At 40.1% G+C, this 13570-nt stretch overlaps 1 protein-coding gene across 1 annotated transcript in view; it reads right to left on the minus strand.

Moving 5' to 3' along the window:
• The window catches only part of COL11A1 (collagen type XI alpha 1 chain), a 352651-nt gene that overhangs the window by 98201 nt on the left and 240880 nt on the right, over positions 1-13570 (minus strand). The window contains exons 32-35 of the mRNA XM_061633852.1: positions 10332-10385; positions 6426-6470; positions 6212-6265; positions 6073-6117 (exon numbers count right to left, since the gene is read on the minus strand). Of these exons, the coding sequence (XP_061489836.1) occupies positions 6073-6117; positions 6212-6265; positions 6426-6470; positions 10332-10385 (198 nt within the window). The remainder of the gene's footprint in view (positions 1-6072; positions 6118-6211; positions 6266-6425; positions 6471-10331; positions 10386-13570) is intronic.

The following is a 13570-nucleotide window of genomic DNA, read 5'->3' on the forward strand; positions in this document are numbered from 1 at the left end:
CCATATGAGGGGCCCTACTGTACATATCAATAAAAACAGTACAATTAAATAACAAGGTAATAACATTATTAAAAAGCAATAATAGGAACTTTAAATGAAAATACAATAACAAATCACACTTTCCTAACACTTTCCTAATAAATTCCTAACAATTAGGCAATGTCTACTAGATCTTAAACGAAGCCACTGAGGAAGACTGCTGCGGATTTGTAACCCTCCTTAACTCTACAATCTAGAGAAATGTGGCCTAGAAATATAACAAATGAATGAATACACATACTTCAGGGGCTGTTCAACAGGTAGTTACTGGGGGTGGGATGGGATACTGGATGAGGGCTGATAGTCATGTTTAGAGTATCCTTCAGAAAAAGGAGGAAGTAAATGTCATAATACTGACATTTTAAAGATTTTATAACTACTTTATAAGGTTCACCTGAAAAATCAGTATAAGCATACCCAAAAATGAAAGAGGTGATTTATTATTTATTAAATTTATGTCCTGCCTTTCCTCCCAAAGGAGCCCAGGATGGCAAACACACAAGCGATAAACAGTTAAAACATCTAAAAGCAATTCCAGTATAGAAAGAGACTGGGAAAGATCTCTACTTAAAAGGCTTGCTGAAAGAGAAAGATCTTCAGTTGGTGCTGAAAAGACAAGAGAGATGGCACCTATTCCCTAACAAATATACCTGTATGGTACATGTGTTTGCATACACATTGGCATTCACACTTTACATTTTACATCTTAGGTGGTGCTCTTCTCTCAGCTTCCCAACAGGATATCTCTTGTCAGCAGGGATCACAAAGTGCAGGGATTATCACTGGGACCATAAAGCTGATGTGCTATGTCAGCTTTCACTAACCTGATGCCTTCCAGGTGTTTTGGACAACAATTCCCATCAGCCCCAGCACACACAGACATTGGGAGTTGTAGTCCGAAACATCTGAAGGGCACCAGGTTGGCAAAAGCTGGGCTATATTGAAAACAGATGAGTGGCTTATTAACCAGATACCGTATTTTACATGAATTTCACTAATGTATTTCTTTATGTAAATTAAAGGCTTCCTAGACCAAACTGTTAGCATTCTCTTTTGTGAAATTATCTTTTATAGCAGGGCTTTGATGTTTACCTTTGCATATTAATGCAAAACCACACAGATTTCATTATAGGTCTGAGGAGATGTTTATGGAAAAGGTTATATAGTATTTTGCTAGCACTCAAGTAGGATGAAGTAAATTGAATACAGAATGGAGGGGGAAATCTCCTGTGATTGGTTCATTGTTAGTTTTCTGTTGATGCCTGGCCTACTGCCAGCTGGAGCCTGGATTAACGCTATTTGAGGCACAACAGGGTGAGACAATTAATTCTAGGAAAGCTGTTACTTTCAACAGACTTCTTCCAGTGTCTGTTAATTTAAATGGCAGTGAGTGAGATGGATACAGTCTCAACAGTGGTACTCTCTGCCATGTGTTTATTGTGGTTCAGCCATACCCAGTGTTGCAGCTATATAGGCAAAATGGTGAAGCAGCAGCAGGCAAAATGAGAAAATCTCCACACAGTATTTCAATGGGCAGATTGGATATACTAATTCCAGATCTGTGAAGGAGGGCAAACACACTTTGTTCTTCCATGGGTTGAGTAAAAGTACTATCCAGTAAGATTGAAATGGATCCTCTTGAATTTACATGTTTTTACATGGGGTCTCCCCCAAATCAACATCAAATTAAATCTTACACTGATAGACCAAACAGTAAAAATCAGAAATCTGGTACTTATTATGCATGTATTCCCAAAGATCTTCCTAATGTTTGCACAGGATGGCCACAAAACCACCAAGAAATCATAGAATGTGTCTGTGACCATGGAGGTGACATTTGATATGACTTTTTTTAAGGGATCTTGTTCAAAAATTAGGATCTATAAGAATCTGTGTCTTGGATCCATGTTTTTGTGCCATGAAAGTACTAGCACTGAATGCATGGTTTTTATGGTTTATTCAGTGGAGGCAGATATGGTCTGTAATTTGATTGCAGTGTGGGGGACTAACCAGTGGAAATAATAAGGAATTTAAAGAGGAACAATTTTACTGGATCCAGGTGTGCATGCTTATGTGTACGGATACTTTCTCTGGCACTCCATTCTCTCTTGCTCTTCCCTCTGACTCCTGAGGCATCTCCATTCTGAACCTATTCAGCACTTTGGACAGCTCCTTGAAAGTTCTGACAAAAACCCAGGGCAGATTCCACTGCCCTACTGCCATGGAGCCACCATCCACCACTGTCTCCTTCCACCTGCCAGATATTTTTCCTTCCCCTCTTACCTTCCCCCTTTTGCTTTCAACAGTCACTCTGCTTTCTGTTAAGCTGCTCAGGTGCTGATCTGAGCTCTGAGAAGCACATAGAGCTGAAAGAGGATGTGGGGGGAAGTGTCACTGTTCTTCTTTCACCCAAGGCTTTGATTGGCAGCTCAGGTGCTAATTTGAAAAAAGAAAAGTGGGAAAGGGTATTACTTTTCCATCTTCCTCCTTCAGCTCTACGTACATATAAGGAGGTGGGAAGGTAACCACTCTCACCACCTCATGACAAAGGGGACAGAAAGCAGAAGAAATTCAGAGGCTTTGTGGGTGCCAGGGAAAGTCCTCATGTACTCATGGGCACGTCTTGGCAACTCTAGTCCAAATTTATTGATGCAGAGAACAGGCAGAAACACAGGAAAGACCTTGTTTCATGCTTCCCTTTTGCCTCACTTCCTGGAGAGGTTCTGGAGTGATGTGACACCATATTCTGTCGTCTCTGAAGCCCTTCTAGGAAGGGTAGAAGGAAAAATGGGCATAGAGTGGCTCACACTGCTGTAAGTGGCTTGTGACACTTCTTTTAGAGGTTAAAAAAAAAGCAAAACAATCTTGGTCCGGGGGGTCCTCAACTCTGTGGGAGGGGCAGAAATGTCTCAGCAACCTTTGACTTCTGGGTTCCAGGAGATGCCTGTTTATGTCATCAGGTATGCACTGGGACCTAGAGGTCTCAGATGCAGATCTAAAGATCTGGATTAATTTGGGATCATATGGTTTGTTTCCCATTTCTGTCACATGGAACATATCATATTAACACTGAAATTCCTCAGGGTAGGTGATGGGGAGTTCCATGGGGTAAGGGTTATGGGGCAAAAAAAAGCATGCCTATTACACTAATGTCCACTGCGTGAACTTGCAAATTAGGCCTAGCTCCTTGTGTACTACAATTGGAAGCCACAGTCCATTTTACAATAAAGCTTTCGAGGTACCATTTACCATATGATAGTGTGTTTACTGGAGTGTGGATAACTTGCAGTTTAATAATAAGCAGCCCATTCTACTCAACAGCATGCATTTTCAAGCGAACAAAAGTGTATTTAAGATACTAATTAGCCATTAGGAAAAAAAAGAAATTACATTTAGTCAGTTGGTATATAAGATCCTAGATGGTTAGCGTGTAAAATCCTCTTTGCTTATAACAGTTCTGCTGACAAAAGCACTTTTTATTAGTTTGGGTTCAGAAAGCCACAAACACTTCAGAAATGTAATTAGTTTTACTTGGGAAAACACTCAAATCCTGCCACTCTTAAAACCTCTTAGGAAAGTGTCTACACATTAACACACACTAAAGTTAACCAATAACAATTTTTCAGGTTGAAAGGAAGGAAGGAAGGAAGGAAGGAAGGAAGGAAGGAAGAAAGAAAGAAAGAAAGAAAGAAAGAAAGAAAGAAAGAAAGAAAGAAAGAAAGAAAGAAAGAAAGAAAGAAAGAAAGAAAGAAAGAAAGAAAGAAAGAAAGAAAGAAAGAAAGAAAGAAAGAAAGAAAGAAAGAAAGAAAGAAAAATTATTCCCATTGGATAACTTAAAAGATGAGTTAAACGTTGTTAACAGATATAGGGACAATAGATTCTGTGGTAAGTTCTACACAGGACATACAGTGTTAGTTTCTTGATATGATTTACCAAATGTCTTGTGAACAGGCATCAATATCTAAAAACTGCTCTGTGTTAATAGCTCACAAAATCATGATAAGCATTTGGAATCTTCATTTTGTACGGAAGAATACAGCAACATACATCCTTGTGGACATAGGCCACTAATTCATCTATGATCTAATGTCTGCACTGACTCCTTATTACATGCCAGACATAGTTCAAGATGTATCTTCTGATGTATGAAACCCTGAATCGATACCGTATCCTATGCATTAGGTGAGAATTATTGGTAAAAATGGAACTACACAAACAACATCTGGAACAGATAGGAATGCTAAACATAGAACAACAGGAAACACAGACTAATATGGACATTAGATCTCAACAGCCTTTTGTCCACTTCCTTGAGAACGATAAAAAGTATACGATGCACACAATGTACACATCCTACAAGAGCCTCCAGTGATCTTGGATGAGTTATGGACATGAATATTGTTGCATGTTAACTGTCTGCCTCTTATCTATGTTAAGTCACAGTAATAGCTATTTATTTAATATTTTTAAAGTTACTGACAGCTTTTTAAATTATGTATTTTTGTGCTGCCTAGTGAAAAACTTTCTTTTTAAAAGGTTGGATATAAATTTATTGTACAATAAATAAATAAATCTTGGGTCTGATGTATCACAGAGATAACCCTCACATCCCACAATATGTTCTGATATAATAACTACTTGTAGATGTTGAAACTCTGCCGGCAACATAGAACTTGCCTGCCCACAAGAACTCCCTCATTCAATGGAGAGGAAGCTCCCTTTGAAAAGACATGGGCAGGTAGAACTGATGTGAATTGGAGGCCTTGGTGGAGCTGTCTGGGCTGGACTTTGATTCAGAAGGCCAGGTACCCACTTAGCAGAATGAGGAGGAGGGCCCTCAAACACAGCAGGGTTGGCTTACCACATTTTGAAGTAAATGAAGTAACACACATTACCATCTAAAGTTGGGTCCCCCATAAGAATATTAACTCCAGAGTCTAAAATTACCTAACTATACATTGGAAAGATTGCACATGGATGTACTCTCAGTATTAGAAAATAATCTGGGAGATTATCAGTTAAAACCAGCCCTGTGATGGTATAATTCAACCCCCAGAGTAAGGTTTTTACTGCATTCCACAAATATCTGAAATTCAACAGCAGAGCTAGGGTTCCGACAAAGAGAGACAATCTGAATTTTTTTAGGGGGATTAGTTTCACTAATTCCCCAGAACATTGTATCTGGATCTGACTTCAGTCCTTCATCATGTCTGATTATGCTATGTTTACTGAAAGGCTAGGACATATATTATCCAAAAGATCCAAGATAAGTTAGTTGCATTTAGTGATCATTGAAATCAATGGGACTTCACTTAGTCACATTGATTTCAATGGGAACTAAGTGCAATTAATGTAGTCTGGACCAACCCAAAGTATTATTAGTATTTTGCATATTAAGAAAATCTATACAGATAAACAATTTAACCCAATGCATATTAACTCAGAAGTAAATCCCACTGTGTTCAGTGGGGTTTACTTCCAGGTAAGTGTGCATAGCATTGCTGCCATAACAGATGAATGAATCTGTTAACTAAAATGCATACTATCTGGATGCAATCCTATATACGTTTACCACAGAATAGGTCCCACTGAACTCAATGAGACTTATGTTTGAGCAGACATGCACAGATAGATTACGCTGTTAATCAATTATAACCTTCATTTTTACATGTTGTCTCTTGTTCCAAGTGGTAAGTCACAAACGGAAGAAATACAAAAATAACTTAAAGGGATGGATGACAAAATGGAGTTTAGTATGTTGAAAAATTGAAGAGGGTATAAATCAGACAAATGAAAAATAAAATAAAAGATATAAATATTTTACTCAGAAGTAGAGTAAAACCCATCTTTTATACATTGCAGGATCAGTTTGTATACACAAACGCATGTCTGGTTTGCAGGAAAGAAAAACGCCCTCCATTTTTGTATACTGTTTGCATCTGTGTGTTTACAGTTCCAACCAGAGAGGACTCTTGAAAGGCATTGATTTGGGAAAGAGGGATACAACTGAAATATAAATTGCTCCTTGCATACCCTTTCACCTGGTGGGCCAGGAGGTCCGTCATTGCCAGCAGTCCCCTGGAAAAGAACAAATCATTCAGAGATGAAAAGGAGGTTTGCATTAAAAGGAAGAGCTGGCTGTGATACTGTTTCCTAGGTTCTGTCAAATTACCTTTGGGCCAGGTTTGCCAGTTGGGCCTCTTGCGCCCCTTGACCCGCGTGGTCCCTATTGTGTTGCAAAAAAGATGCAATTTGTAATTTTTATTATTGGGCATAACCGTAGAGAAGAATAAAAAGGAAAACTTCCAAATACCACAAGGATAGCAATTAATATGGAAATGCACAAGGTAATATGAAGGGGAAGCACGGAAATTCATAGTACATACTGTGGGTCCTCGTTGTCCCCTTGGGCCTGGTTTGCCGTGCAAGCCCTGCCAAAGAAAATTCATACAAATTATGCTTAGCATTCAGTGTTTGTTTGTTGTTGTTTTGCTTGAGAAGAAAGTTTTGCTGTTTCAAAGGGGCAGAACAGAACTCTGCTAGGGATCAAACGCTATATGGGATGTCTAACTACCTCCTTTACATTTAAAGTTTAATAAATAGCGCCTTTAAATATTTACCTCTTTTTCTTAAAGGACATAACTACAAATGACAGGGGAAACATAACACTAAGGTGGGAGCAGCAGGGTGCATTTACAGAAGAGATTGGGTAGACTGCAGTGAGTGCTTGAACCTTCCCCTACTTGCCAGCACTCCCCCTGCAATCTCTTCATCCCAGATGCCCCCTCCATTTTCTCTCCACTCATTTATTTCTTCCAAGGCAAGAAAGAAAGAGACCAGGGGAGAGATAGCAAAGAAGAAATGGCAAGTGAAGAGAACCAAGAACCCTCCTACCGTATGCCAAAGCTCCCCTGCAAATGCCCTTAGTTGCCTGCATTACTGTAACTAGAAAATGCTTGCTCAGTATGTCCACCCTAAATCAAAAGCTTCTCATTTAGATTCAGGCATACCAGACTCCAGTTTCTTTTTATGAGGAACTTTCCTTCCATTTGAAATGATTTTGCGTAGTAGGCTGTTACCTTGGAGTTTACAACCTGGATAAACTGCTGCATGCCCAGCAGCATGGTGGCCCAGCAGGAACACAACAACATTGTATGTGCATTTTTGTAGTTCAGTGTTACTATATTCATTTTGCTATTGCATTTATGGATGTGTGTCTGTATCTCTGTGTGTTAGAAAAGAAGCTTACTTCATCTTCATAATTTGTATTAGTTTTTACAGCTACCCGAACCTCCCCTCCTTGGCTCTGTATGTTTCTGCCTTCTTGTTGATTGATCTGGGCTGCCTTGTTTGTTTCCTCAAATGATCTTCCCTCCCGAGGGCTCCCATTGCACATTCTGAAGCTTGGGGATTTGAGAAGCACAGTCTGATTCAGTTACTAGAACTGAGATATGAAATTGCATCATCATCAAAATCTAACTCCTCCCCCTGCCCCAATTTGAAACGACTAAAACCAAAATACCCCCAGGTATTCATTTGCTTATAAATGTGAGTTTTATTATTTATACTTGACTATTGCCATATACAGCAGAGATCTCTCCAGGCACAATTCATTTGAAAACATTTCCTTGCAACCCCCATTGAAATGAATGGAAGGCATACAAGAGCGTTGTGCTGTCCTTCATATCAATGAGTCATGCACAAAAGAACTTCCCCATGGATTGCATCTGATGTTTCCCTGCCTGAGTTTTGAAAAGGATCATTAAAAGAACGGCAATCCTTGCCCTGAGTTCAGTGGAGTCAGGTAGCAGCTTCAAAGCGCCTTCCCTCAGTATATAATCCATTAATGCCCACTTCAAGAGGGCCCTTTTCATCAAATGTATGATTGTGAGTGCAATGAGTAAGCAGACACTCTGCTGGTAGGAAGCGGGTGAGGTTGGGAACTTATTAGGCAGAGGTGAGGAGCTGTTTTCAGCTCGAGGGCTGCATTCCCTTCTGGGCAGCCATCTGGAAGGGGCCAGAGGCAAAGGTGGGTGGAGAAATGGATGTGACCCTTACCTTTGCACATGCAGGCATGCAGAAGTGAGAGTTTTTTCATATCACCCCACCCTCCACATCATTCCATCCTCCATCCATGATCACAATTCAAGGATATATTCCAGCCACTACAGGAGTGAGCAGGAAGAGTGTGATCGGAGGAGGGGGCTTGGCCTAGAGACAGTTCCAAGGGCCAGAAAAAGAGGCCTTGAGAGCCACATCTCACTTCCACCCCCAGCCTAGGGAACCTGAGATGATAACAGATAATTGCAGGCAACAATGGGCCCCAAACCTCTATGGCTACAGATTCAGGTCAGCTGAACGGATGCATTTTTTTGTAATTGATAAAAACATCAGTCTTGGGGCTCAACGAGACCCATAATTGTGCGAATGCAATTAGCATGCATGTTTCTTGTTAGGCAAATAACAGTTCTGGGGAACCTTGAGCACTCTTGGGACAATGGGGGGCAGTGAGGAGAGAAAGTTTAACTCTTTCTCTCCCTGTTGCAGTCCTGGCAAAAAACACCTATCTGAAGCTGTTTGTATTTCAAAGGAAACCTCCATTGGCATTCCTAGCTGTAAGTAAAAAGGGGGGGGGGAATTGCTATTCACTGAACTAAACAATTACTGGAGTGGGCAGGGGAAGAATATCATAATCTTGCAAGGATGCTGGAAATCCAATTCTCTCTCATCAGCTTCATATTTAATCCGGTGAATCTGCACACCTGTTTTTGTGTTAAATAAAATGGAGGGGTAGCCAAAGTAATGACATACATTACTTCAGTTTTACTTAATGACACACTAAGCTGCCATCAAGCACTATTTTCAAGCCATCCTTTCCCCTTTGATAACTTCATCACGTTCCTACCACAAGTGATCAGCCACATCCAGTTGAGCTTTATAGATAGTGATGCAGTGACCTTCTAGAGCTTGCAGACTCTGCATTACAGATTCCACCCACCAGCTTTAAATAAACAAAGCAGATACGTCTTGACTTTTTACATCCATTTAAATATGTAATCTTCAGCATGTTTGCTATATTGTTGCCTATTTGACTGGAGATTGTTTGGCGTGGGTTTTTTTGTAAATAAAAGAAGAGTACTGGTAAATTAGAATGCACAGAGATTTCAAGAGAAATCCCCTTAAGGATGAACTGCAGTCGGGCTTGATAATTCACAGGATATAGAAGGAACTCTCAGCTGTTTACTCCCCCCTCCCCACCCCCCATTCCACTGTATACTTCCTTACTAAATACTCAGCACCAGATGCTTGAGGAGAAAGGTGATGCCAGCCCACCCAGTGCATATGATCCCAAGTTTAAGCGCCTCCGGAAAAACCGTCAAAAGTTCCATGTGTTTGCTGCTTTATTTATACTTTTCTGTCAGACAATGGGCTGGTTTCACAGATGTCTTTTCATCATTAGGTGCTGGCAGCATCTAGTGGGGACTCGCATGAGGCAAGGAGGGGCCGTCACAGATATCATGCCACCTTCATGTTGCTTCCCTGCCATTTCAAACATAAGGGCTTTTCAATGGAGTCAGGGCACACCAGATGTGACGTTAAATGCATCTTTGCATTTCACATACAGGTTTTTAAAAATGAAAACTGGATCAGCTAGGGCACCCTGATAATTATGGGGAATGCAGTAGGTGTGACAGGGTGACTTAATTCTTTCTTCCCCTACTAAAATTCTGAGGTAGATTCCTACTCTGAAGCTGGTATTTGCAGGAGGGTGGGGAGAGATAACTCACTGGTGCCTATGGGGGACTTCCACCCAAAAGCAAACACCAGCTTCACAGAAGGACTTTTACCAAGGAAAGAAAGAGTTAAATCCCCCCCATGCTTGCTGTGATCCTCCTAATTATCAGCCTTCACTTGATACTACTTTCATTTTTTAAAAAATCTTGCTCATTAAATTTTGGCTCTCAGATTATATTTTATCTGCCCCAAAATCAAATGACATACATAGACATGTGAACACGGTTAATACTGGAATGAATGAGGATCCCCTCCTTTTATGGAGCTTCACATTGTTTTGACGGTGGTAATAACAGAAAACTGAAGAGGAAATTTCCCTGTGGGAAAATCACTATTTAATCTTCTTCAGCAACAGTCTTTTTATTCTTTCTACATTTTGGTCACTATCAAATATGGACAATATTCTTATAGCATTAATGGTTAAATATTCCTTGAATTCACTTGGCAATGAACTCTACATATTAGTAAAATACATTATGAAAAACACTATATCATACCCTTGCACCTTTCTCTCCATTGGCACCTGAAAACCCAGGGAACCCAGTAGAGCCCTGTAGAGGGGGAAAGCACAAATACATGGTTTATTTAAAACCTATTTATTTAATAACTTCTAAGTTGCTTTTCAAGCAATTTTTTTTAAAAAGCCCCCTCAAAAGCAGTTGACTATATATCAACACATATACAATACAATATATTAAATAATTAAAAACATTAAACATCCGTTTCCTTCAAAGCAGCGTTAAAAGCCACCATAAACCTTACAACAACAATAACTCAGTCTAATTCTTATGATCACAAAATGAATTCTGCAGCCCAGGTCATAATTAATTCCTATCGGCCATGGTGAAAAGGTGAGTCTTTACGGCCTATTTAAAAGTATAGAGGAATGGGATTGCCTGATACTAAAGGTAAAGGTGTCCCCGCACTTACAGTGCGAGTCGTTTCCGACTCTTAGGGTGATGTCTTGCGATGTTTACTAGGCAGACCGTATATATGGGGTGGGATTGCCAGTTCCTTCCCCGGCCTTTCTTTACCCCCCAGCATATGCTGGGTACTCATTTTACCGACCACGGATAGATGGATGGCTGAGTGGACCTCGACCCCTTTTACCGGAGATTCGACTTCCTCCTTCCATTGGAATCGAACTCCGGCTGTGAGCAGAGCTTTGGCTGCGTTACCACCGCTTACCACTCTGCGCCACGGAGGGTCATTGCCTGATACTACTTCGGATCAAACCCCACAATTGTGATGTCATTGCTGAAAAGGTACTATTCCACGTGCTCACCAATTGGATTGACTGGATAGCAACAGCTCAGACACCTGATGCATCATTTGCTCACTATGGATTATAATAGCATATCAAATAATTTCTCTAGACATACAAAAAACAACAACATAACAATGTCATGCAACAATAAAACCATAATAAACTAGCCGAAAAACCCACATGCAAAACCAGCACAATAAAACACTGCATAAGACACAGAATGAAAACCATCCAGTACATATGTATGAATTACCAACTGTACCACAGGCTTTAAAGGCCTGGGTGAACAAAATTCTTAACACAGTTCCCCAAAGAGAAAAATGTGGGTGCCGGACAAGCCTCCCTAGGAGGAGCAGGCCATAGCTGGGAGTCCACCAGTGATATATCATGAGGATCCTAAAAGGTTCAGTAGGGCTATCCATTATTCAGCCAATTACAAATCAGTTTATTGGACCAATCTCAATTATTGTGCCAGCAAGCAAGTGCTTAACTTTCAATGGCCACACCACAACACCAAGTTCCAACAGTTCAGATTAGAGGCCCCATAGGATGCACAGAATACAGGAAACTGCCTTATACTGAGACAGATCACAGATTCATTGGGCTCAGTATTTTTGACACTGAGTGGCAGTAGCTTTCCAGGGATTTAGTTAGGAGTCTCCCCCAATCCTAGCTGGAGATGCCAGAGGTTGAGCCTGGGACCTTCTGCATGCAAAGCATAGGCTCTACCTCTGAGATACCTATAAGCAACATAGAGTGCATTGCAGCATTATATAATTCAGTTGAAATAATATAACAATTGGTATGAACATGGTTATTGATAGATGGTTGCTTGGTAGCTTACCATAATGCTTCATGTCTGGAATGCATTAAAACATTAAGAGCAGTATCATTTTAAACTACTTCAAAACAACCTAATGACAAATAAACTCACTCGGTAATATCCACCCTCTGGCAGAATGGACTTCTGCTAGCACCAGGGCTATGGAGTCGGAGTCGGAGTAGTGGAGTCGGAAGCAATTTTGGGTGGAGTTGGAGTCGGTAGAAATGTACCGACTCCGACTTCAAAATAAATTTTGATTGACAACTTTTTTAAAATATAAATTCAAAATGTCAAAGAAGCTTCCCATGAAGTCAGCTGTAGTTGAGCATTTCACCATAACTCAAGATGGAAAACATTTTGTGTGTCATTGTATGACAAAGGACCCAGATGAAGACAAATGCTGTGATGCCAAGATCAGCGCATATTCAGGCAGCGATAAAAATGCTCCTATGAGAGCTTCCAATTTAAAAAGACATTTACAGCCCTTTCCAGGGCTGTGGAGTTGGAAGCAATTTTGGGTGGAGTCAGAGTCGGACAGTAGAAAAACAGAGGAGTCAGAGTCGGAGGTGAAGGTTTGGCGTACCAACTCCACAGCCCTGGCTAGCACAACACAACCTTTTATCCTCTGTGCATAGTCAAAAGCTGCTCCAGAGAATTAGGGTACCCTCTGGAGCAGATGTGGGGAGGGGTTGAGGGGTGGAGAGGGGGTGGAAGTCCTGTTGCATGAGTCTATACCATTCCATTCACACAGCATTATATATCTCCCATTATCAGTAGAAATAAGCGCTATAGAATTATAGAATGGGTGTGGCTCAGATGCATATCCAGTACAAATCTGTTGTCACCAATCTGCACATCAATCTATACCATACAGACAATAATATACCTCAAGCAAAGAACAGGTGCCCCCATAGAAAGGGGCTTTTAGAACAAATAGAAACAAACAAGGCCAAAAGGAAAGTAATTTCCAGTAATTGAGTAGGTCTTTCATTTCTATCACGTCTGATTATGCACGCATGTGTACATGTGCAAGCATGAACACACCTACAAAATAAGGAGGCCATTGGATTTTTCTGGATTTTTTAAATTAGTTTTGGATACACAACTAGCCCTGGTTTTCCAGTAACTTGAAAACAGTGTTCATAACAATAGAGAACATCAAAGACGTGTTTATTTTTAGCTGAACTCAGAAGAAAATCTGTTTGAAAATAATGACAATTTTATAAGCAGAAATACTTCTAATGTCTCATTACAATAATTGCTAGCAAAATTCAGTAAAAATGGCTAAAAGATGAAGCTCAAAGAAATAATAATAATAAAGACCTATACACAATTTGTTTTCTTAATGGGTAGATAATACTTGATGGGAAATAATAATTGGCTTTGGATATGGAACTATAGGAAGACTGATAAAAGAATATTCATGATCAGAAGTTAACCTGCTGCATCTACTGCTATGAAACATTTTTTTTACCCTGACTGCTGCAGAAGAGTTCACATTATACAATTTCTATGGGCAATTTAGGGAAAAGGGCATTAGTACCCAACATAGTCATTATAAATATTTTATTAATACATGTGTAAGTATTCCCCAAACTATAAAGAAACAGTTGCATAAAGATAAACTGGTGGAGTTGGAACTAATG

The sequence above is a fragment of the Rhineura floridana genome, chromosome 6, assembly GCF_030035675.1.
Source record: "Rhineura floridana isolate rRhiFlo1 chromosome 6, rRhiFlo1.hap2, whole genome shotgun sequence".
NCBI lineage: Eukaryota > Metazoa > Chordata > Lepidosauria > Squamata > Rhineuridae > Rhineura > Rhineura floridana.